At 41.9% G+C, this 25,942-nt stretch overlaps 1 protein-coding gene across 1 annotated transcript in view; it reads right to left on the reverse strand.

Moving 5' to 3' along the window:
• Positions 1–25,942, reverse strand: part of plcg2 (phospholipase C, gamma 2) — a 202,550-nt gene that overhangs the window by 98,552 nt on the left and 78,056 nt on the right. Inside the window, exon 2 of the mRNA XM_043706657.2 lies at positions 3,378–3,530. Within this exon, the coding sequence (XP_043562592.2) occupies positions 3,378–3,530 (153 nt within the window). The remainder of the gene's footprint in view (positions 1–3,377; positions 3,531–25,942) is intronic.

Here is a 25,942-nt window from a genome sequence, read left to right on the forward strand (position 1 = left end):
CGTGGGTTTCCTCCAGGTGCTCCGGTTTCCTCCCACAGTCCAAAGAAGTGCAGGTCAGGTGAATTGGCCATGCTAAATTGCCCGTAGTAACGGGTAAATGTAGGAGTATGGGTGGGTTGCGCTTCGGCGGGGCGGGGCGGTGTGGACTTGTTGGGCCGAAGGGCCTGTTTCCACACTGTAAGTAATCTAATCTAATCACAGCTTCTGGCTGGTATGTGACCATAAGCAGTGAATTAGTCAGGTCAATGCTCATTATTGGCAGCAATATTGATGTCTTCATTCTGTGGTTGTCTGTTCTGCCAGCAACATTTGAGTAACCACAAACAAACCAAAGCTGGTCAGGGAACTGCCAGGTAGTCGGCTGTTGGTACGGCTGAAGACTCTGCTGAGTATATGCACATAACATGTATACAATTAAAGCCACACCGCAAATGTGATAGACACTGTCACGCTGACACAACCATTCTGTTGCCTGGACCAGTCTGGAAGAGACCTGCAGTACTGGCAGAGTGGTGTCACAATTTGCACTGGGCTTTTGTATTGTGCAAACCGTCACTATTAGGAGAGGGCAGTCATTGCCATTAGTGTACAGCTGAGAAGCACAATGAGCAGAAGGATGAAAGGAGAAGGCACCTCCTAGGAATGTGTCTGAGGAACTCACCTGAATGCAATAGCAGTCACGACAACCCATGGTAGCTCAGTGATTAGCATTGCTGTCTCACAGCACCAGGGACCTGGGTTTGATTCCTACCTCAGGCAACAGTCTGTGTGGAGGTTGCACATTCTTTCTATGTGTCTCTGTGGGTTTCCTCCCACAATCCAAAGATGTGTAGTTTAGGTGAATTGGCCATGCTAAATTGCCCATAATGTTGGTTGCATTAAGTTCGGGGTAAATATAGAGTAGTGGAATGCGTCTGGGTGGATTGCTCTTCGGAGTGTCGGTGTGGACTTGAATGAGCCAAAGGACCTGTTTCCATAATGTAGGGAATCTAAATCTAAACCCCATTTCTTCATTCACCAGCAATTCCACACAATATTCCCATACAACTGCAGGCAACCCAACACCACCACAATGCTGATGATGCATGTGCGTGTGTAAAGAAATTTCAAGTGGCTGTTTCAGTCACGGTTTACCTCCCACTTACTAAGTGCCAATAACTTTACGCAGTACAATATCACTTACAATATTGCTCCTGCTGATACCAACATGGTTGGGCATCATGGTTAGTACTGGCTGGACACAAAGATCATGTGGTTGACTCTTTACTGTCCTTTGAGCAATTAGGGATGGGCAATAACTGCTGACCTAGCCAGCAACGCCCTCATCCTGGAATGAACAAAAAATCAGCATCAAGTTGGTATGTTATGTGCATTACAATCAATGGGTGTGGGTTAATCCATTTTATAGGTCATCTAGTTTATCATAAAATCTCTATAGTGTAGAAGCAGGCCATTCAGCCCATCAAGTCCACACTGACCCTCTGAAAAGCATCCCAATCCCTGCATTTCCTGTAACTTTTGACCTTTGGGAGGAAACCGGAGTATCTAGAGAAAGCCCATACACACACACGGAGAGAATATGCAAATTCCACACTGGCAGTCATCCAAGGGTGGAATTGAACCTGGATCCCTTGTGCTCTGAGGCAGCAGTGCTAACCACTGAGCCATTGTGCTGCCCGAGCAATGAATGATTATGTTGTTTGTTAATGGTATCTTTAGAAAGTGTAAACTAGCTATTCGCAAGAATAATAGGTTTGGAGCAGTTTGTTTTATACATCTTTTCAGTAACAATCAACAATATTAAAACACATAATCTGGACATTTTCTTCACCTCAATTTGTGGGCCTTTGCTGCACACCAATTAGATGCAGTCTTTCTAATACCACCTTCCCTCAAATTACTTCATTGGCATTGAAACATTTTGGAACATCCTAAGATTCTGAAAGACAACATATGAATGCAGGTTTTTTCTTTCCATGCGAGGGGCATCATGAACAATTTATCCCACAGCAGAGGTAATATGGTTATGATTATGACTTTACTGGGGAGGAAAAATGCTAGATTTTCCCAAAGATTTTTTCAAAGAATCAAGTTAGGACCCAAACATTTACAACTAATGTTACGCGTTACTGCCCAAGACAGCTTAAAAGTAACAAAAGCACCACCCCAGCCATCCGTAAAACGTAAAACACAAGCAATGTATATGTCATTTTGTGAAGTTAGTGTCTTATTCATTTCAAAATAATGGAAATAAAATACACCCACAACAACAGCAGCTTGGTCCTACAAATTTTAATGATTGAAGACTTTGCTCTGTTAGCTTCCAGGAGTTTACAATGTTCTAATCCACTATGTAATCCATTCCAGCTTCAAACCCCTATCTATATCACAGGACCAGGGTACAGGCCATCAGCCCTTTGAGACATAATTGATCTGCACTTAATTCCTTGGTTTCATATCACTTGAAGAAACATCAATCACAGCTTTGAAGTTTTCAATTAACCAAATCTTAATAACTTCATAAGTGAACAGATTTCCAGATTTCTTCTATAAATACTTCCTGATATCACCTGAAAATTAGAGCTAGGCCATTCATGATGTCCCCTTATTCTGAACTTCTTCACCAGAAGAAATAGCCAACATGTATCCTATCAAATCCTTTAATCACCTCAAACACCATAATTTGATCACTCATTAATCTTATGCTCAAGGAAATATATGTCTACTCTACAGAGTCTCTCTTCATAGCTTAACCAGTCATCTCCAGTACTGTCCTGATGAATCTCTTCTGTATTCTCTCCAAAGCCAAAATATTCTTCTCAAGATGTTTGAGACAGTACTGCAGATGAGACAATTCCACAAGTGAAACTGAAAGATTTTTCCAGAACATCACATCAGATCTTCTGAGGACTGCTATCGTACTCTTTGCTACCTTCCCCCACCCTCCTCTCTGACCTATCACCTCCATCCCCACCCCCATTCACCTATTGTACTCTTTGCTACCTTCTCCCCAGCCCCACCACCACCCCCACCCCCACTCCCACTCCCCATTTATCTCTCCACCCTGAAGGCTCCCTGCCTCCATTCCTGATGAAGGGCTTTTGCCCGAAACATCCATTTTTCTGCTCCTCGGATGCTGATTGACCTGCTGTGCTTTCTTGTAGCACTCTGATCTAAACCCATCATTTTGGATAAGACCACCTTTCCAAATTCATTGGCAAGGGTTTAATTCAGACCTTTCCACTCCGCCTACAGAATGCTCTGAAGAAAACTCAACATTATATTTCAAAATGAAGGCTTCTAGTAAGTATGCTGACCTAGAATAGGGGCGAGGGATGGCTAGACTGGTGAATGATTGGAACAATAGTGGGACCTACCTGCCAAACTGAGATTGTTGAGCACAAAGTCAGTACCGTAGAATACTGTGAAACAGATATCATCGCTGTATTTGTCCTTCTGCTCTTTTGAAATCTGTTCAAAGTCCTTCGAGTTCTTCCCAAGGCGGATTTCCTTAATCTCTTGCAGATCAACTAAAAGCAAACAAAATTGTATGAGGCACTGGAGTAATGATTTCTGGGAGATAACATTTCACAACTATGAGGGAGGGCACAAAAGGCAGCAGTGACAATAAACCTTTGCAAATCATTTGTGGACCACTGATGCTGATTTTGATTATAGATAGCATACTGTAGAAATAAGACAGTGATGTTGTTCAAAGACAACCAGGCTGCTTATGACACTTTCAGATAGATTTAAACTAATCAGAACTGGATTTTCGTGAGCACAGCCCTAATTTTAAAACAGGTGGCTAGTTTTATTAAACATGACTGAAGTGCTGTATTTGAACTTGGACCTAGCCCTCAAGTGTCATCTCAAAAAAATTCTATTCAGAATTTTCTCCAATCAGAATCTGTTTCCTGTTTTCTGTTCCTCATTATGACATTTTCCTGAAGAAGAGGTGGCATTCTCCCTGGTCCCTGTCTCTGTAATTGTCTAATTGACCATGAACCGATATCTGGATAGAACTGACCACACTTTCAAAAACAAGCTGAGCCGGACACCGAATGGGAAGATATTGAGATTGATGAGAACACAAAGCCCACTATTTTATGCCCACAAACAGGTGATTTCGCTCAGCCTCAGAAGGGTGTTCAGTTCTACATTCATAGAGATGTACCAGAGAGAAATAGACCCTTTGGTTCAACTCATCCATGCCAACCAAATATCCTAAACAAATTGAGTCCCATTTGCCAGCTTTTGGCCCATATCCCTCTAAACCCATCCTATTCAGATATCCATTCAGATTTTTTTGAAATGCTTTAATTGTATCAGCCTCCATCACTTCCCCTGGTTGCTCATTCCATATACACACCACTTTCTGCATGAAAAAGTTGCCCCTTAGTTCCCTTTTAATTCTTTCCCCTCCTACCTTCAAAATATGCTCTCTAGTTTTGGACTGCCCCACCCCTGGGAAAACCCCTGTCTAGTTACCCTATCCATGCGCCTCACGATTTTATAAATCTCTATAAGGTCACCCCTCAGCCTCTAACGCTCCAGGGAAAATAGCCCCAGCTTATTCAGCCTCTCCCTGTGGCTCAAACCCTCCAACTCTGGCAACATCCTTGTAATTCTTTTCTGAACCCTTTCAAGTTTCACAACATCTTTCCTAAAGCAAGGAGACCAGAATTGCACACAATATTCCAAAATTCTGAGTAACAAGGTTCCTGTCATAAAAATGATGTAAAAAAATTCATATTGTCATCCAGTGTTGGTTTCACAGGCTCACAGTGGTCTCATGCAATGAAAGTTTCTATTATACTTTTGGAAGTTATTAGAAGTAGTATTTAAGGAGGAAGTGGACTCATTTCTTTTTAATCAAGCAATTGAGGGTTTTGAGGGGCCGTATGAAAGAGAAATTGAGACTTTTAGGTAGATCAGCCATAATCTCCTTGAATGGCTGGCCAATTGGCCGACACTTGCTCATTTTTAAAATGTTTTTATATGCAGAGCCGAAAGTATAATAGCATACAAATAGGTAGCACCTGTTGTATTGTTAGCAACTACCAGAGGAAAGAATTAATTGGCCAAAGGGAATACTTTAGTCTGTCTGGGAATTAATATCCTGAGCTTCAGTATTCCGCTGATATTCAAAGTAGATCTGTACAAACAACATCCACTGGAACAATGCAAAGCATAGCCAAATCCAACCTATCAGAAACACCCAAATGAACCATGTAACATAATGGGAAATGTGACGCTCAGCTTTGCTTTGACAATTCGTTATGCCTCACTAGTGTCAAGGTCCAACTTCAAAGGTTGAATGCCTGGCTTCAAGCTCTGAACCACTCTGTCTCCTCACTTAAGACTTCCATTAAAACCCAACCCTTTAAACAAATATGTGGGGACCCTGTTTTGTCTCTGTTTGTTTTGTGCCTCAGTGCAGTGTCTCAGGCATTTTTTCTGCATTAAGCACAGAATAATAAATAAATGCAAATTGTTTCTACTGAATAACATTTGAGTATTAACTCATCTGGCCATGAATGCAACACATTATTACAACTAAGGGGATCATGTTTGGAAACTACCTGGCTACCACTTGAAAAAGGAACAAAACTTCAGAATAGAACATTTGGCCCTTTAAGCTGCTCCATCATTCAATTAAATCATGGTTCACTATCTACCTCGAAACTTCCCTCCCGTGTAATCCCCACATCCCTTAATTTCCTTACCATGCAAAAATCTATTGATCGCTATCTGTAAGAAGTTAACTACTGCACACCCACACCTCTGTGGTGCACAATGTTTTTCAAAGATTCATAATCATTTGTGTAAAGAAATTTATCCTCATTTCAGTCCGGACTAAGCCCCTACTATGACAGTGCATCCTCAAGTTCTAACTTTGACAGCCAGGGGAAACATCCGCCCAGTATTTAGGGTGGCACGGTGGCTCAGTGGTTAGCACTGCTGCCTCACAGTGCCGGGGAACTGGGTTCGATTCCAGCCTTGGGTGACTGTCTGTGTGGAGTTTGCACATTCTCCCCATGTCTGCATGGGTTTGCTCCGGTTTCCTCCCACAGTCCAAAGATGTGCAGGTTAGGTGAATTGGTTATGCTAAATTGCCTGTAGAGTTAGCTGCATTAGTTAGGGGGACTGGGTCTGGGTAGGTTATTCTTTGGAAGGTCGGTGTGGACTAGTTGGGCTGAAGGACCTGTTTCCACACTGTAGGGAAGCTAATCATTTACCCTGCTACGTCCCTGAGTAGTTCCAGATGGCACAGCAATGATGAAATCCCAGGCCAGCAGTTGAGGTGGATGAATGTTCAGGAGAGGGGGAAAGTCACTGGGTGGAGTCAACAGAGAAAGAGGGTTCAGAGCCAAAGGCAAGGGAAGTGGCTTTCAGTAGCCAATCTCCTGTTCCCATCCACGTGCCCTGACTGTCCCAGATTAAGACAGATTGAACAACCAACCCCTGCCTCAACCTTTTAGGCCTCGCATTTTACCCACTGCGAAAGCTGCTGCTGTTCTCACCTGTCAGGAGTGGAGTTAATCACCACCATGTTGCAAACTGCCCCTTAAGAGGTCACTAATTAATTATGCAAGGGCCTTATACAGGGCCAAGCCAGATGGGTAATGTGTGGACTCTTTCATCTAGAACTTGATTACTGTGGTGGTGGGAAGGTGGTATGTATCCCCCCATGACAATTCCTATGATATGACTTCTATAACAACCCCTCTGACACTCTCCCTTCTACTTCTTGGAAGAGGATGATTCCATCCTGCATGTTACCTTTCTGTGAATAATACACAAGGTCACCCAATCCCCTTTGGATATCAGTTTTGCATAATCTCTTTTGCTTTCTTCCTACCAAAGTGGATAACTTCATTATATTACACATCCCTTCAATTTTCCTGCTCACTCATTCAACTAACCAATATCATATTGCAACCTCTTTGAATCCTCCCCAAAGGTTATTTCTCCAACTCATTTTGTACTGTCATCAAACTGGAATTCTTTTCTCTGCTCATGGGCTGTCAGCATCACAGGCTATGCCAGTGTTTATTGCCCATCCCCAGTTGCCCTTGAGAAGGTGGTGGTGAGCTTGAAGCAATGTAGTCCATGTGCTGCAGGTAGACCCTGTTTTGTTTTGTTTGTTCATTCATTTACAGGTTGGTGGGATCACTGAACTCCAAACATGTCAGGGAAGGGCTGCTGCTGGGGACAAGCAAACCTTGTCCTGCTGAGAAGGGTGACCCTCATCTGTTTACCCTCTTGAAAAAGATACAGAGGCGACATGGTAATATGTTGGAATCAAGAGTAAGGTACCGAAGGCATTCCAGGATCTTAACCCAGTGACAGTGAAGGAACGCTGATGTCCAAGTCAGGATGAAGAGTGGCTTGGAGGTGGTGGTGTTCGCATATCTGCTGCCCTTGTCCTTCTTGATGTAAGTGGCTTCAATCTTGGAAGGTGTCATCTAAAGATATTTATTGAATTGCTGTATGCATCTTGTAGATGGTATATACTGCTGCTACTGAGCTTCAATGGTGGAAGGAGTAGATGCTTGTGGATGTGGTGCCAAATAATTAGGCTGCTTTGCTCTGGATGGTATCATGTTTTTTGAATGTAGTTGGAGCTGCACCCACCCAGGCAAGTGGGGAGTACACCATCGCAGTCCTTACTTGTGCCTTATGGATGGTCGCCAGGCAGCGGAGGGTCAGGAGATGAGTTACTCGCCGCAGTATTCTTAGCCTGTGACCAGCTTTTGTAGCCACTGTATTTATGAGCCCAGATGAGTTTCTGGTCAATGGTAACCCCCCAGGATGTTGACAGTGGAGGTTCAGTGACTGAAAATTAAGGGGTGGTGTTGAAGTTGTCTTTTAAAGGAGATGGTCATTGCTTGGAATTTTTGTGGTACGAATGTTACTGCCCCTTATCAACCCAAGCCTGGATATTGTTCAGGTCTTGCTGCATTTGAATATATTCACACCTGAGAAGTTGTAAATAGTGCTTAACATTGTGCAATCATCGATGAATATCCCCATTCTGACCTCAGGATGGAAGGAAGGTCATTAATCCAGCGGCTGAAGATGGTTGGGTCTAGAACACTAATCAGAGGACCTCCTGTAGAGATTACCAGGAGCTGAGATGACTGACATCCAACAATCACAACTCTTTTCCTATGTACCAGGTATGACTCCAACCAGTGGAGAGTTTGCCCCAATACTCATTGATTTTAGTCTTGCTCGAGCTCCATATTCAGTCAAATGTGGCTTTGATGTTAAATGCTGTCACTCTCACCTCACCTCTGGAATTCAGTTATTTTGTCCATTCTTTCTTTTTACTCATTCTTTCACCTGGGTTATTGATACAGATTGTAAGTAGTTGAACTCGAACTAATGATCCATGCAATATTATATTACAAATAACTTAACTCAATGTTACATGTTTCTGCATGTTCTCTATTTTCTGTTCATTGCTCAATCTTTAATCCCCAACCCATGAGCCCTAATTTTATATATTAACCTGTTGGGCGACACTTTAAACAACACTTTTTGAATTCAAAATACATCACACTCAATAATTCCACTTCAACGACAGCTAGTTAGAACCTCAAAAAGCTCTAACAAATTTATTGGATGTGATTTCTCTTTCATAAATCACTATTGACTCTATCTAATCATATCATGACTTTCTAAGTGACCTGTTATCATATCTCTAATAACAGATTTGAGCAATTTTCCTTCTATTGATGTCATTATTATTGAAGTAACTATTTCTTGTTTTCTCTTTCTCTTCTTGCTTAATCATAATGGTTGCCTGCCAACCATGAGCTCTGTTTCAGAACCAAAGGAATTCTTAAAAATGGAAATGATCTACACTCTCTTCATTTTCTGCTTTAATTCCCAAGGATGTGGGCCATCAGGTCGAGGAATTATTCATCTTTTAGTCCCAAATTTAACAAATAAAGGCAATACATTAGAAGAGATGTTATAATTGAAGTTTTCCAATTCTTTGTGTGTATCTTACTGCAACTTCTAGGGAAGATTCCATGGGCTGTATCCTTCCTTCTGTTAGCATAATCAAGCAATCATTCCTCAACTACACATGTGGATAAATGAAAGCTTATGAGTTAGATTTCAAGTGAAGGAGCTATTGATTTCAAATCTGACCTAACCTAGTGCTCCATAATTTGAACGTATTAAGGAAGCACCTGCCTCAGTCAAATGGATAACTCTGTTGTTTACCAATAGGCCTGCAGTGATGACAGGCAGAAGTTTGAAGAATCTTCGGCCTTTAATACCAAATTTGTTTTTATTTAAAAGTGGACTGCCATAACAACAAAGTAACTGCAAGATTAAGTGCCATGGTTGGCTGGCAAAAACAATTGTGTTCAACTAATGGGATTTAACACTTAAAGGTGTCAAAATAAACTTCGAAGAGACTGCACTGTGATTTCCTGGATTACAAAGACAATGAAGGGTTGACAATCCCTTGCTCAACAGCAAACCAGGCCCTGTGATTATGTCCCAAACTTCAGGTACATTTTGTGTTTTTTCCTTCGAAGAATACACAAAGGTGGGGATCGCAAAGGCAGTTTCAATTCTACTAGAGTGGACTAATGGAACTGAAGGTTCTTATGTATATACATCTGGTTCAAGTGTTGACTGGTCACAGTCAAAGAACTAGCCTGTAGTCACCTCTGTGTTGCAAGGAAAGGGATACTCTCACTCTGCGTACTCTCAGTCAGTTGGCTATCAGTCAGCCATAAGGAAACAGGACAACAAAATAACTCCATCTCATCCTAGATGCTGAAATTAATCACAGTCAAAAAGAATCAGTATGACAGAATCTCAACTTGCAGTACTAAGGATCATGAAACCAATTGTTCAATTGCCAGCATCAATGCTACTGGTAACCACCATTGCAATGGTCCACATAAATCAATTAACTGTTCTTCATGAACAATTCAGAGGCTGGCCGTATATCTCTTTTTAACGTTTTATTCTTCTGATCTTACCTCCTATTGCTAATCTGTGTGTATGTGTTTTGTGTTAATTCTTCTCAGGCTTAGACTTTCATTAGCCCCCTCTTTGTTAAGTCAAGAAAGTATGGTTAAATTGGCTTCTTTAAAAATACAAATTCATTTGGTTTCGGAACAAAAGATCAATTCTTTAATAAACCTTGATATGACCAACCGAGGATGCAGGCGAATAAAGAGAGGGAGACACTTCATCCCTCCTCCATCCTGGGTCTGGGAGTCACAAAATTGAGCATAACCACTGAGTGTCCTCGAGCAGCGCTGGGTAGTAAATTGTTTGAGGTAAGTTTAACTATGTAATTTATCCTTATCTTTTTGGTCAGTACAATTGTCTCCAATGGTCTGAAAATAGGAGTGTCAACATTGGCTTAGTTGGAACCTCCACCTGTCTGAATAGAAGACTATGAGATTTACTCCCACTCTGAAGACCTGTGCATACAGTGTAGACACTTCAGTGCAGAACCCAGGGAGTGCAGTCTGAATTATGATTTTTCATAAGACTTAAAGGTGAGACCTTGTCCTCTTTCACAAGTAGATATTGAAGATCCAAGAATAAAAATGGAATTCTCCAGTTTCCTGTATTCTTTAAACAAGTCCATTAAAATGATGGTTTAATCATTTGTTTCTGTGTATATAAATGCCTGCATTACAAAGGGATTCCACTTCAAAACTAATTACTTTGAGAGGGCCCAAGGTCATGAAAAATGCTAACTTAATGCCAGTTCCTCTTCAAAGAAAAGAACTGTTAACACACAATTAAAATCCTGTGTTATTACTAGTCATAACATCATCAGAATTCACTGTAAAGAGGAATCCGGTTATGTATCAAAGGTTTCCAAAATCACCTTGAGTTTTTAGTATCTTTCCCCTCTTATTTTAGACACATGGTAAATCTAACCACAGTATTTTTTCCTGATGAAACATTTGCACAGCACAAATTGCAAAATAATATCACGCCGGAAGAGGAGATTGAGGGCCCAGGGACTTCATTGACCACCACTTTATACCTCAAAGTCTATTGACATTCACATGAGAGAATGTGAGCTCACTTCAAATTTGATTGAAATGTAATAAGATCTAAAAAAAATCTGCTGCTAAAATAAAGTTTGTATGTTGCAGTAACCAGATAAGAATGCATGCTTGATGCAGGGTACAAGGAAGAACATAAGGAAGTGGTTTGTGCCACAAAAGTAACAACTGTGAGGCAGTGTACTTCCCTATAGAATTAGGAGGGACTAAGGGAGAATATTCATTTATGTTTTGCCTTTTAGACTTGCAAATCTGCTGCCAATCCTCTAAACTCAGTCTGCACTGTTTGGAGGTGCATAGTTTCACTTACACAATGTGTAAATGTGTTAATCAAACAATGATGTATTCTGCATCATTTCCGTCCTTACTTTTGGCTTGGACTCAAGGCCAATGCAAGCCTTTGTTCCTTTAAAGCGATTTTTGTTTATTGATCAGAGCTCAAAATTCTTAAAGCTCTTAAATTCTTAAAATTCTTAAACCACCAGAGTTTCTATCTCATTTGAACACTAAGTACCAATAAAAAAACTTGTGAATGCAAATGGCAGAATCATTAGAAATAACTTCTGAATTGATTCAGGAAATATCCTTTAAATGTTGCCATTGTCTTACGAACAACTTCCACACCAAAGTAACAGGGGTTAGTCTCAAACCCTGAAGTAGCAATGTATGGTGAGAATCATGCAGTATATAAATGGAATGAAAGGAGTGAGTGAGATTAAAAAATTAGATTATAATGTTTGTTATGATATGTCATTAATGCTGCAAATAGTTCATCTAAATTTCTGCTGCTTGTATCCTGCTTCACACTGATCCATCTGGCTCACAGTACTTTAATTTTTAAATTCCCACCACTGGGCTGCATTTTATTCTAAAGAAGGGTCACTGGACCCAAAATGTTGACTGAGCTCTCTTCATAGATGCTGCCAGACCTGCTGAGCTTTTCCAGCAATTTCTGTTCTTGTTACTAATTTACAGCATCCGCACTTCTTTTGGTTTTTATTAAGCAAAACTCAAGTCAATTGCAATCAGGGGGAAACCTTTTACTGATACAGAGTCTTACCTAGAAAGGGTATATGGCTGTAGTTGTTGGAGGTGAGACATTCCAATCTCAGACACCTCTGCAGGAGTTCTTCAGGGTAGTGTCTGAGACCCAACTACCTTCAGTTGCTTCATCAATGATCTTCCCGCCATCACAGGTCAAAAATGGGGGTATTTGCTTATGATTGCACAAATGTTCAGGACCAGTTGCAAATCAGATACTGTAGTAGTTCATGTCCATGCAAAGCATCATCTGGACAAAATCCAGGCTTGGATTGATAAGTCTTCGAGGAGAAAGTGAGGACTGCAGATGCTGGAGATCAGAGCTGAAAATGTGTTGCTGGAAAAGCGCAGCAGGTCAGGCAGCATCCAAGGAACAGGAGAATCGATGTTTCGGGCATAAGCCCTGAAGAAGGGCTTATGCCTGAAACGTCGATTCTCCTGTTCCTTGGATGCTGCCTGACCTGCTGCGCTTTTCCAGCAATACATTTTCAGCTTGGATTGATAAGTGACAAGTAAAGTTCATGCCAGACAGATACCGGGCAATGACTATCTCCAACATGAGCAAATCTAACACTCCATGATGTTCAATGACATTACTATCACTGAATCCCACATTATCAATATCCTGGGGATTACCATTGATCAGAATTACAACTGGACATATTATTAGATTCCTGTGTCAAAGTTTGGGAATCTGTAGAGAGTTGTTCACCTCCTGATCCCCTATAGCGTGTCCAGCATCTGCATGGTATGAATCAGGATTTGACCAAATGATCAATCCATTTGGTTGGATGCATATAGCTCTAATAACACTCAAATGGCTCAGCAGCATCCAGGAGAAAACAACCCACTTCCTTGACACATCACCTTCAACATTCACCCTCTTGAGTGCTAGAACATAGCAACAGTAGAGTGCCTTATCTGTAATATGTACCACATAACTGAGCAAGACTCCATTTTTCAAACCTGCAACCTATTTCAGCTAGAAAAACACGGCAGTAAGACATCACCACCTGCAATTTTCCTTCCAAGGCTACTCACCAGCTGACCTGGAGCTATCATTGGATCAAAATCTAGGAATTCACTTTCTAACAGCACCATTGGTATATTTGAATCCTGAGATCTGCAGTGGCTCAAAAAAGGCAGCTCACCGTCACCCTCTCAAGGACAATTAGGTATGCACAGTCAATCCTCTTGTTGCCAGCAATACCCACATCTCATGAAAGAACTATGAAAAATTTAAGCTGCGATTTTTAAATGCATGACTTGAATTTACTTGAGAAGATTCTGAGGGATAAGATGTAAATACATTTGGAAAGACAGGGTTTCATTAGGCGCAGTCAGCATGGCTTTGTACGGGGAAGATCATGCCTCACAAATTTGTTACAGTTCTTTGACGAAGTGACCAGGAAGGTTGACAAGGGCAGGGTGGTAGATGTAGTCTATCTGGATTTCAGTAAGGCCTTTGATAAGGTTTCACATGATAGATTACCCTGGAAGGTTAGATCGCATAGAATCGGCGGGGGGGGGGGGGGGTGGGGGGTGGGGGGGGGGAATGTGGGCTGGCAAACTGGATACACAAACTTGATGGTAGGAAGCAGAAGGTAATAGTGGAAGGTTGCTTGTCGGACTGGACACCTGTGAGTAGTGGAGTGCCTCAGGGATTGGTGTTGAGCCCATTAATGTTTGTTATCTATATCAATGATTTGGATGAGAATGTACAAGGCATACTTAGAAAGTTTGCACATGTCACTAAAATAGGCGGTATCATGGAGAGTGACGAAGGTTATCAGAAATTGCAGAAGGACCTTGATCAGCTGGGGAAGTGGGCCAAGAAATGGCAACTGGAGTTTAACATAGATAAGTGTGAAGTCTTGCATTTTGGAAAATTAAATCAAAATAGGAGTTTCATAGTGAATGGTAGGGCCTTATGGAGTGTAGTGGAACAGAGGGACCTTGGAGTTCAGGTGCAGGGTTCTTTGAAAGTGGAGTCACAGGTAGCCAGGATGGTGAAGAAGTCTTTTGGCACACTGGCCTTCATCAGTCAGGGCACTGAGTATAGAAGTTGGGAAGTTATGTTGCACTTATACAGGACATTGGTGAGGCTGTACTTGGAGTATTGTGTTCAGTTTTAGTCACCTTGCTATTGGAAGGATGTTATTAAACTGGAAACAGCGCACAAGCAATTTACAAGGATGCTGCCAGGACTGAACAATCTGAGTTATATGGAGAGGTTAGACAAGCTAGGACTCTTTTCTTTAGAGCATAAGAGACTGACGGGGGATCTTAAAGAAGTGTATAAGATCATGAGAGGCATTGATAGGGCGAATGCACTCAGTCTTTTTCCCAGAGTTGGGGAATCGAGGACTAGAGGACATCAGTTTAAGGTTAGAGGGGAAAGAATAAAAGGGGACCTGAGGGACAACATTTCTGCACAGAGAGTGGTACGCATATGGAAGGAGCTGCCAGCGGAAGTGGTTGAGGTGGGTACATTAACAACATTTAAAAGGAATTTGGACAAATACATGGATAGAAGGATGTGGGCCAATGCAGGGAAATGGGGTCAGCGTGGATGGATACTTTGGTCGGCATAGACCAGTTTAGGCTAAAGGGCCTTTCTTCATGCTGTCGGACTCTGTGACTCTAAGACTATATTTGCCATCTAATTAAGAACGCTAGATGGTTATAGTGGCATTTTTTTTAAATTGTGGAAATTAAATTGCTCACAACAGTCACTGAGACCCTCCACAGGGTAGCCGTGGTTGTAGTTGTCTGTACCACTGTGGAGAAGGAGTGTTAGAACACTGATGTGGAGTGTTAGAACACTGATGTGGAGTGCTAGAACACTGATGTGGAATGTTAGAACACTGATGTGGAGTGTTAGAACACTGATGTGGAGTGTTAGAACACTGATGTGGAATGTTAGAACACTGATGTGGAGTGTTAGAACACTGATGTGGAGTGTTAGAACACTGATGTGGAGTGTTAGAACACTGATGTGGAGTGTTAGAACACTGATGTGGAGTGTTAGAACACTGATGTGGAGTGTTAGAACACTGATGTGGAGTGCTAGAACACTGATGTGGAGTGCTAGAACACTGATGTGGAGTGTTAGAACATTGATGTGCAGTGTTAGAACACTGATGTGGAGTGCTAGAACACTGATGTGGAGTGTTAGCCTTCCGAGGCTCCTTTTTTGGGTGCAATGAGCTGCCAGCCATTTCTGTGCAGGTAGTCACTGTATCTCTGGCCTGGCCTCTCAGAAACAGCCCGAAGGAAGGAAGGTTCTGGATTAGTGGTGCTGGAAGAGCACAGCAGTTCAGGCAGCATCCGAGGAGCAGTAAAATCGACGTTTCGGGCAAAAGCCTGATGAAGGGTTTTTGCCCGAAACATCGATTTTACTGCTCCTCGGATGCTGCCTGAACGGCTGTGCTCTTCCAGCACCACTAATCCAGAATCTGGTTTCCAGCCTCTGCAGTCATTGTTTTTACCCTGAAGGAAGGAAGGTGCCAGTAAACCAGCGCACAACTATAATCTCCTGGTCTGATTTTCTCTGATGGTAGCCTCAGATCCTGCCTCCATCAGCCGCAGAAAATCTAGCACATAGTCTTCAAATTTCACAATAGCCATACTTCTCCAGCCCTATATCAGGCCCTTAAGGTCACTGTCCTTCGGATTGCATTCCCTATTTACTAAAACTTCAGTTACAAATTTTCCAAATCTGGATTTATTTTTTATGAAACTCTCCACCTCCACAGTTCAAATTGTCACTTCTCCTTTAATTCCCTCTCAGTAACCCAGTGCTTTGAACAAATTTCTAATCACCTCCTGCTTCGTCTTTTGGCTAAGCATCTGTTTCCTCCATGCTCACATTAAACATAAATAGCAGTTTTTGTTGCTGTAAATCCTCAGATCAAACCCCTCACAAAATTCAAAGACAACCAAAAACTGAAATTGTGAGAGAAAGTCAGCAGATCTGGCAGCATTAGTGGAAAGAAAGCAGCATTAACGTTTCAAGACCAGTTACCCTTCTTCAGAATTGACTGTAGCTCAGAAAAGGTTGGTATATATTCTGAAGATGGGTGGGGGAGGGGGCAGGAGTTAACGATAAGTAGAGATGGAGCCTGGAGAGGGAGAAAAACAGTTGGATAGACAAAGAATGGGTAAAGGTCAGCGTGTGAGAATCAATACCAGCTAATGGGAACCATTAGTAGCTGACAATGGGTTATGCGTGGTAGCAGCCCATGTGATGACAAGGCCTGGTGTTTGGAAGTTGAGGTAAAGACATGGGAGAAAGTGCTCAGACCTTAAAATTATTGAACTCGATATTGAACCCAGAAAGCTGCAGGAAAGAGATGCTGTAGAACTCACGAGACACACTTGGATTCAATACTATTTGGCAGTAATACTACAAAGTAAGCAGAGGAAGATCGGTATATAGGGCACGTTTCATAACTAAATAGTTACAAATTAGCAACAATGCCTTGTGTCACTGTAAACCCACTAGTGCCATCATGGATGCCTCACACAGTCAGCAGCTTACTTTGTTGCAATTTTCCGAGACCTAGCAGTTTAATCAAGGTGTGCAAATTTGGTTATAATGAAAGCTAATTCAACACCACAGCGTGCAGTTTCTTTCCATAGGTTTCCCAACTGATTGAAGGAGAGCTCTATTCAGTGGCAAAGCACTTGTGAACAGGCCACACAGCCCAATGTAAAGGGCCAGCAGCAGCCAATGAGTGCGAGGGAAAGATGGATTCAGAGAGTGGTCTAACACCTAGCACTGAGAGGGAGGCTGGAAATGGAATCTGATCATGGCATCAGAGGAGTTATCTCTAGGTCCAGGGTCAATGGTGCGGTTGGGTGTGAGGTACTCATATGGAAAGGCTTGCTGATGGAGCGAGGTGGGGACTGGGGCAGCATGAGGAATCATTTCCAGCTGCTCCTAGTAAACAAGCTTTGATACAAAGGCAGTTCATTCTTCCCAAATCTTCCCTTATCTCCCTTCAATGCTGGCTTTCCCATAGCCTGCAAAGCAGGTTCAATCACTGCCTGTCAGGCTAATTAAAATATTGAATTTGCAACCCATTTCCCAGAAGCTCATTGACTGTCTGTCCACTGATCTATGAAACCTGGGTTGGGGTCTGGTATGGGTGTTTAACATTTGGTTCAAGTCTTGGTAATCTATTTTTGGGATTAGGATTTAGAACTTTTTACAATATTCTTCTTGAACAACATTTCTTCTTAGGCCTATTAGCAGTCAAATTGAAATAAATGGAAACTGCATATTTACAGTTGCATAGGCAATATAACAAAGGAACAGTGGTGCAATGAGAATAGCACTGGAAAATCACTCTCAGGTTCTTCTGTCACTCCTGTTGTGTATTGCATTCTTAGTTGAATGAGCCACTAGATAGGCCATTGTACAAGGACCAACATAAAAAAGTATTTGGTGAAAGGCTCTATCTAACGGCTGTAAGCTGTTATGAAGGTGTAGGGGTACTGTACCTTTAAGAGAGCTGAAAAACTAGAAAGGACTTAGAGAAGTACAGAGAGTTCGGAACAAGGTAACAATGCCACATTTGGTTGAAACAGCTAGCAGTAGCTGAGTTGCCACACAATGAAAACAAATACAAATTTGGCCAATCAGTTTAAATTATGTCCCAAGATACCAGACTCCAATCAAGTTTGAATTTAGTATTTTGATAGTATTGAATACAATGAAATGATCCAATGCTTTGGGGTATTAATATCAGACATTATGAAGAGTTAACCAGAGCAGCAAAGAGAACAGCCAGACGATCAACAGATATAGGCTGCTAGTCAGAGCTCTCTGAGAGATACCTGTCTGGAGAAGGAGCTCGCACAGAAAAAACATTGAAAGTGACCTGGAGAGAGAATCTATAGAGGAAAATCTACAGAGAAAACTCAGCAAAGCTGACTGGTTTTGAAACATGGTTATTTTTCTATAATTCATAATCGGCATTTTTTTTTATTCAGACTAGTATTGTAGACGGGGAAGTAAAAGATAGGTTTAAGACAAAGAAGTTGTAAGTAATTGTTAGTTAATATTGTCTGTTAGACTTAAAGAAATAACGTTGTTAATTTCTATTTTAAATATTTACCTCTGGGATAGTTTTTTGCCTCCCGAATTTTAATAGGTTACAGCACGGGGGTAAATCTTTTCTGTGTTGCTGGTTTACGTTAGCAGAGGGGTTTACCCAGTGTCGTAACAAAGTGTTAGTCTCAACCTTGCTTCAATCTCATTGTTAAAGAATATACAGACAAACAATAGAAGCTTTCAGCCAAAATCTATTTGCTCCAAGTAAAATCCAACAACCAGTCAGTTTCGATTAGTTTCAGTCCACTAAATTCTATCTTAATTATGTGTCATTCCCAATAAAGTATTCAGGAAAACAGGTATAGATCAGAATTGGCATGTGACAATATCCAGTTGGTGAGACAACTACTGCCAGTATGAGAAAAAAGGGTGATAGAGCTCACATTTATGAAAAAAATGGTCAATTCTTTACAACGTCTCAGGTTCATATCAATTAATGCTGAGATAGTCGATGGATGTGAATAAAAGACAACTGATGTGGTTAAATAATCACTGGGAAGGAAGTATCACAAATCTTCTTGAGAAAGTGATCACACAATCATATTTGAAATACCAGAGCAGGGGGACTAAACAAAAGGCAGTTTCAATATCACCAATGTGAGGAACACGTAAAGTGTTCTGTTTCACTGTGCGACCATGCATCAGAACATGAGAGGCATTCTGCACTAATAAGATCCTCTTGTCAAGCCAAAGTGACATTCTAGCTAGAGCATAAATAAGTAATATGATGTATGAATTTCAATGCTCGAATTACACCATTAATGTAAACCATATGTTCCAATGATAGGTGAATCATTTCAAAAAGCAAACCCCTTTGGCTGCTCACAATAGACAACATACCAAGCATACTCAACCAGCAAAATATAGAACATGATGTTCAATATTAGATGTGATTCCACAATTGGATAGCGCCTGGTAAGTAGTCCTGCCTGTGGTTAGAATTATGCTAACCACCAAGAGTAGCTCCCATATGCACACTAGAAGTTATGTATAGTCATACACACAGCTGTTCTGTGCAAATGAAAAAAAATGTTCATATGTTGTGATTTTTCTAACTAAACAAAAGATAGGATACTACCATTCTCTAATATATTCCCATGCCAATGCCTTGACCAATTCTAGTTAACTCGCTGGGTTTGAATTAAACAAAATCTTGGCATTTATTTGTTCCTTGGCAAATTCTCCATCTCTAGGCCTCTATCCATCAGGGTTCACTTGCCAACCAACAAATACATTATCTCTTGCAATAAAAATAGTTGTTCCCTTTGAGATTTGGTATTCTTGCAATTGTGTCCTGATGAATGCAGGACAAAGTGCTTTGGCAGCACATCTTCTTTTTACTGAAAATCAACAATTTTACTCGAGGGGTACACACTTCTACAAGGCTCAGTGGTTAGCACTGTTGCCTCATAGCACCAGGAACCTGGGTTCGATTCCCACCTTGGGTAACTGTCTATGTGGAGTTTGCACATTCTCCCTGTGTCTGCCTGGGTTTCCTCCGGGTCCTCCAGTTTCCCCCCCACAATCCAAAAGTGTGCAGGTTAGGTGAATTGGCCAAGCTAAATTGCCCATAGTGTTAGGTGCATTAGTCAGGGGTAAATATAGGGAAGGGGGATGGGTCTAGGTGGGTTACTCTTCAGAGGAGAGGTGTGCACTTGCTGGACCAAAGGGCCTGTTTCTATATTGTAAGGGATCTAATCTAATTTAAAGACCTTGATTTCCTTGACACAGAATATGACTTCAAACCTTAGGCTCTACTGCCGTTTTAACTTAGTTTCTGACTTGGCAAACTTCAGGAACTTTTCGGTGCAGATGAAAATTTTCAGCATTACTTTCAAATACAGTTAAGTCTACAATGGGGCCAATGTTTGGGACTTAAGTGTGGCAATAACTGTGTTTTGTTTTTGCTGCTGTTTACCTATTATTTACTTATCTATGCTACTCAACTCTGTGATCTGCCTGTATTGCTTGCAAGACAAAGCTTTTCACTGTGCTTCAGTACACATGACAATAAATTCAATTCAAGTGTGGCAATAGCTGTTTTAAATATTTTACTTGAGCAACTGCATTCCTTTAGAAACAGCACTCATTTCATTAATATTTGTAGCAAGGGAAGTAAGATACCTGTGTTTGCTTCAACCTGTTGCTTAGTTGGTAATGTCTACACTGTTACGTACATTAAGTATGTCACTCCATAGATTATATTTAACAACAAAAACTCTTGTGTCTGTCCATGCTTCTAGTCTGCACTACTTGATTTCCATTCTGGTAAACATTAGCAAAGATTTTGATTTTATGCAATAGCTTAAAAGCACATTAGTGAACTGTCAGTCAGTTCCCATCATCAATCCCAATTTTTAATTAATTAATTTCTATGGAAATAAAAAGAAATACACACTTGCTGGATGCACCAACACTGCACAGGAAATAGAGTGAGGAATATTTTTATCTTTGCTTCCTGCTGGTTTTGTCAAAAAAATTCTAAATACTATTTGAAGAGAAACAAAAGCTGAGTAAAAAACCTTTATAAAAGGAGAATTCAATATTGAACAGTTTGAAAAAACGTGTCAGGGGCATGGCAAAAATATTCAGCATTCAACTTTTGTTTCAGTTTGTTAAAGTGTAAAGAATAAAGCTGAAAGAGGTAGACTAAGGTCTGAGAGGGAAGAGGTGACTGTTGTCAGAACGTGGAGCTGAGCAACACAGGTGGAGGAAAGAGGGATGGCAGGTGTGAGAGGAGAAAGAGTAAAACAGATATTTACTAGGAAATGGAAGAGATTGAGGAGTAAGGTGAAGAGGAATTATGACCAAGATGAGAATGGCTGTGGGATGGTGGAGAAGGAGATGTAAGAGATTAGATTGTGATTGGCAGGACACAGAGAAAACATGGTCAGGAGAACAGAAAGAGATCATGTTCCACAGGAGAAACTGGAACCATGATTAGAAAGGGAAAGGAAGGACAATGAGTTGGATGTGTTTAGAGGAGGGGCTGGGGAGGGGGAATGAGATTGTGGTCAGTGAGAATGAGCGAATGTGATTGGAGGAGTGAGAAATTAGTGGTGTGAGGTGTTTGGATATAAATACAATCATGTACAACTGTCCCTCTGAGTCTGCTGTAGTCATGTGACCTCTACCCTGAGGCACACACATTGTAGGCAGACATCTTAAGCTCACTTCATTAAAGCACACGTGTTGAACACACTGCTGTGTTATACACTCGAAACATGGTGTCAGAAATTTCAGAACTGTGAGAAAGCGCAGCTATTGATAGGAAGAATAAGGTCTTTGTAGAACTGTGAGCCACCACTAAAATACAAAAGCCTCAGATAAAAAAACTGGTTAAGAGAAAATGGCTGAAACTTATTTTTCCTAAGAGTTCCTGTCCAAATTACAGAGGATGTGAAGTCACATTTGAATTTCTTCCATGCATAATGGCAGAATTATGAAATGACAGCAGATCAGTTGACTGAAGAGTTACAAGTTGCTACACTTTATCACAATGTAGGAGTAAAATACTGCAGATGCTGAAAACAAAAAATGCTAGAGATCACAGCAGTCAGGCAGTATCCTTGGAGAGAAAGCAAGCTAACATTTTGGGTCTGGATGACTTCTCAGAGCTCTGATGAAGAGTCATCTAGATTTGAAACATTAGCTTACTTTCTCTCCATAGATGCTGCCTGACCCACTGTGATCTCCAGCATTTTTTGTTTCCAGTACACTTTTATCACTGTTAGGAACAGAAAAGAAAAAAGAGGATGCTTCAACAGAGTGTGAAATCTTCCAGATTCAATGTAAAGCAACACTCATTATACTATGGAAGTCACCAACCCAGCAGAGACACTGAAAGATAATAGGAAAAGTACAGCCAGTCAGGCAGCATCTGAGAAGCAGGAGAGTTGACGTCACAAGAAGTAGTGATAAGCAGATGGCTCAAATGCAACAGAATATAAATGTTGCCATGAGAGTTTTGGGGCTGCAGGGGTAAATGAAGTGCACAAGCAAACAACATAGAGTTATTATCCTGAAGTAGTTGAGATGAGAGATGATAAAATACATGTGTGTAACTCATCAAGGAACTGAGTCACAGCTTCATCGAGCTGCACAGCATGGAAACAGATCCTTCAGTCCAACTTGTCCATGCTGACCAGCTATCCTAAATAAATCTAGTCCCATTTTCCAGCATTGGCCCATCTCCCCCTCAACCCTTCCTATTCATTTATGCATCAAGATGCCTTTTAAATATTGCAACTGTGCCAGCCTTCACCACTTCCTCTGACAGCTCATTCCCAAGCCAAGTCTGAGGATGGACTGGATATATGCTCTAAACATAAACAACAAAATCAAGGACATATTAGTCAATGCTGTGCTTGTAATGAATATGAAGGTAAGCAAGTTAGAGAACCGTTGATAGCACTTGGCATCCCAGGCAGAGCATGAACAAAACAGAGAGTAGACATTTACACTGGCAGAAACTAATTATCTTGTCACTGTAGACTACTATTCTAACCATTGGGAGGTGGACCAGCTGACTTCAATGCCAACCGCTCACACCATGTTGTAGTCATTACAGCATTCTTCACATTGTTATTAGTGACAACGGTCCTCAGTTCCTGAGTGAAGAATTCAGTCACTTCATAAACAATTGAGAAATTCACCTATACATCACCTCCACACGATCCTCAGTCAAATGGAAATGCTGAGGCAGCAGTAAAAATCGTCAAAGAAATCAAGAAAGTTAACTTGGGATATGCATATTTACTGAAGGCATGGAGTGCAGGCTGGTACAAAGATTAATTCTGCCCAGCATCCAAACTACTCTTCCAATAGCAATAAATCTACGGAAGCCAGAGTAGCAACAGACATGAATATCCAAATCAGGGTGCAATAGCAAAAATCTAAGTTGAGTTTGACAAGATTACTAAAGGGAGACACAAATGTTGAGGGATATTCAGCTGAGAGTTGGAGATGGGAAACAAGATAAGTAGTCCTGGTCTGCTGGCGACACTCCTGATCTTCCTGACCCATAGACCACATGTACATGTCGAGGTGTGTATCTTAAAGGTTCTGCCTCCTTCTACCTGTAAAGGGCCCTGGAAATCAGGCCAAAATGTTTCGTTAATCTAAAAGTGGAAACATACAGCCTTTTTGAAAGCTACAAATGACCATTCCTCCCAGTGAAAGCAGGTGAGTGACACAGTGGTTAGCACTGCTGCCTCACAGCGCCAGAGACCTGGGTTCAATTCCCACCTCAGGCAACTCTCTGTGTGGAGGTTCCACATTCTCCCTGTGTCTGCGTGGGTTTCCTCCGGGTGCTCCGGTTTCCTCCCACAATCCAAAAAAATGTGCAGGTAAGGTGAATTGGCCACGCTAAATTGCCTGTAGTGTTAGGTGCAGGGGAATGGGTCTGAGTGGGTTGCGCTTGTGGACTTGTTGGGCTGAAGGGCCTGTTTCCACACTATAAGTAATCTAATCTAATGAGTTACCCTTCCACTGAAACTCCATGTGAGTGGGCTTTAACTTTCTTAAAAATTTACACTTCTTATCCACATCCAACTGTTGTCATGGATTAAATCTATCCCTGTGGTATTGTCCTTCATACAACATTACTGTAAGTTTCAGCCAACTAGCCCTCCTAAATTGACAGAAAATGCCTATGTTAATAGTTTACTGGGAGTTGGGAAGCAGGGGGGAGTCATTTTGAACCATAACTGGGATGATAAACTGGTGATGCATTTATTATCTATTTATTGACAAACATACTTGATTTTCATTCCATCGCTAGAAATCATTTGGCGATGAAGGGTGATTCAAGTGACGCCTTTAATGACTGCGAGAAAGTGAGGACTGCAGATGCTGGAGATCAGAGTCAGAAAGTGTGGTGCTGGAAAAGCACAGCAGGTCAGGCCGCATCCGAGGAGCAGGCGAATTGATGTTTCAGGCATAAGCCCTTCATCAGGATTTCCTGATGTTCTGTTCCAGTGTGCTGTGCTTTTCCAGCACCACACCAGCTGTGCTTTTCTAGTGCTTTTTGATTTTAATGACTGCCACAAACAGCACACAAAGAAATTTACAGCAAAGGAAGAGATCACATGGCATTAATAAGCTAGGTAAAAACAATGACTGCAGATGCTGGAAACCAGATTCTGGATTAGTGGTGCTGGAAAAGCACAGCAGTTCAGGCAGCATCCGAGGAGCAGTAAAATCGACGTTTCAGGCAAAAGCCCTTCATCAGAAATACAGGCAGTGTGCCTGAAGGGTGGAGAGATAAATGAGAGGAGGGTGGGGATAGGGAGAAAGTAGCATAGAGTACAATAGGTGAGTGGGGGAGGGGATGAAGGTGATAGGTCAGAGAGGAGGGTGGGGGAGGGTAGCAAAGAGTACAAAGGTTGAATGGGGGATGAAGGTGATAGGTCAGGGAGGAGGGTGGAGTGGATAGGTGGAAAAGAGGATAGGCAGGTAGGACAAGTCATGGGGACAGTGCTGAGCTGGAAGTTTGGGACTGGGGTAAGGTGGGGGAAGGGGAAATGAGGAAACTGTTGAAGTCCTCATTGATGACCTGGGGTTGAAGTGTTCCGAGGCGGAAGATGAGGCGTTCTTCCTCCAGGCGTCGGGTGGTGAGGGAGCGGCGGTGAAGGAGGCCCAGGACCTCCATGTCCTCGACAGAGTGGGAGGGGAAGTTGAAATGTTGGGCCACAGTGCGGTGTGGTTGATTGGTGTGGGTGTCCCAGAGATGTTCCCTAAAGCGCTCTGCTAGGAGGCGTCCAGTCTCCCCAATTAGAGGAGACCGCATCAGGAGTAACAGATACAATAAATGATCTTGGTGGATGTGCAGGTAAAACTTTGATGGATGTGGAAGGCTCCTTTAGGGCCTTGGATGGAGGTGAGGGAGGAGGTGTGGGCGCAGGTTTTGCAATTCCTGCGGTGGCAGGGGAAGGTGCCAGGATGGGAGGGTGCATTGTAGGGGGGTCGTGGACCTGACCAGGTAGTCACGAAGGGAACGGTCTTTGCGGAAGGGGAAAAGGGGTGGGGAGGGAAATATATCCCTGGTGGTGGGGTCCGTTTGGAGGTGGTGGAAATGTCGGCGGATGATTTGGTTTATGCGAAGGTTGGTAGGGTGGAAGGTGAGCACCAGGGGCGTTCTGTCCTTGTTACGGTTGGAGGGGTGGGGTCTGAGGGCGGAGGTGCGGGATGTGGACGAGATGCATTGGAGGGCATCTTTAACCTAGTGGGAAGGGAAATTGCAGTCTCTAAAGAAGGAGGCCATCTGGTGCGTTCTGTGGTGGAACTGGTCCTCCTGGGAGCAGATACGGCGGAGGCGGAGGAATTGGGAATACGGAATGGCATTTTTACAGGAGGTAGGGTGGGAAGAGGTATAATCCAGGTAGCTGTGGGAGTCGGTGGGTTTGTAAAAAATGTCGGTGTCAAGTTGGTCGTCATTAATGGAGATGGAGAGGTTCAGGAAGGGGAGGGAGGTATCAGAGATGGTCCAGATAAATTTAAGGTCAGGGTGGATTAATAAGCTAGCCAGTATACCAAAACCAGCAGAAAACCATCTACCTTTCCATAATTTTTAAAAATTAAATGTTGCGTAGGTAACCCAATATATATGATTACAAAGAAAATTAACATTTATCAACAAAACAGTGTGTTAACATAAGTTGTTCCAGTTTTGTCAGTCTCTACAAATTCATTTTAAGTTGTACAGCTCTCCTAA

The sequence above is a fragment of the Chiloscyllium plagiosum genome, unplaced genomic scaffold (genome assembly GCF_037043375.1).
Source record: "Chiloscyllium plagiosum isolate Xiang-an unplaced genomic scaffold, Cpla_swu_hap1 HiC_scaffold_17, whole genome shotgun sequence".
Classification (NCBI taxonomy): Eukaryota; Metazoa; Chordata; class Chondrichthyes; order Orectolobiformes; family Hemiscylliidae; genus Chiloscyllium; species Chiloscyllium plagiosum.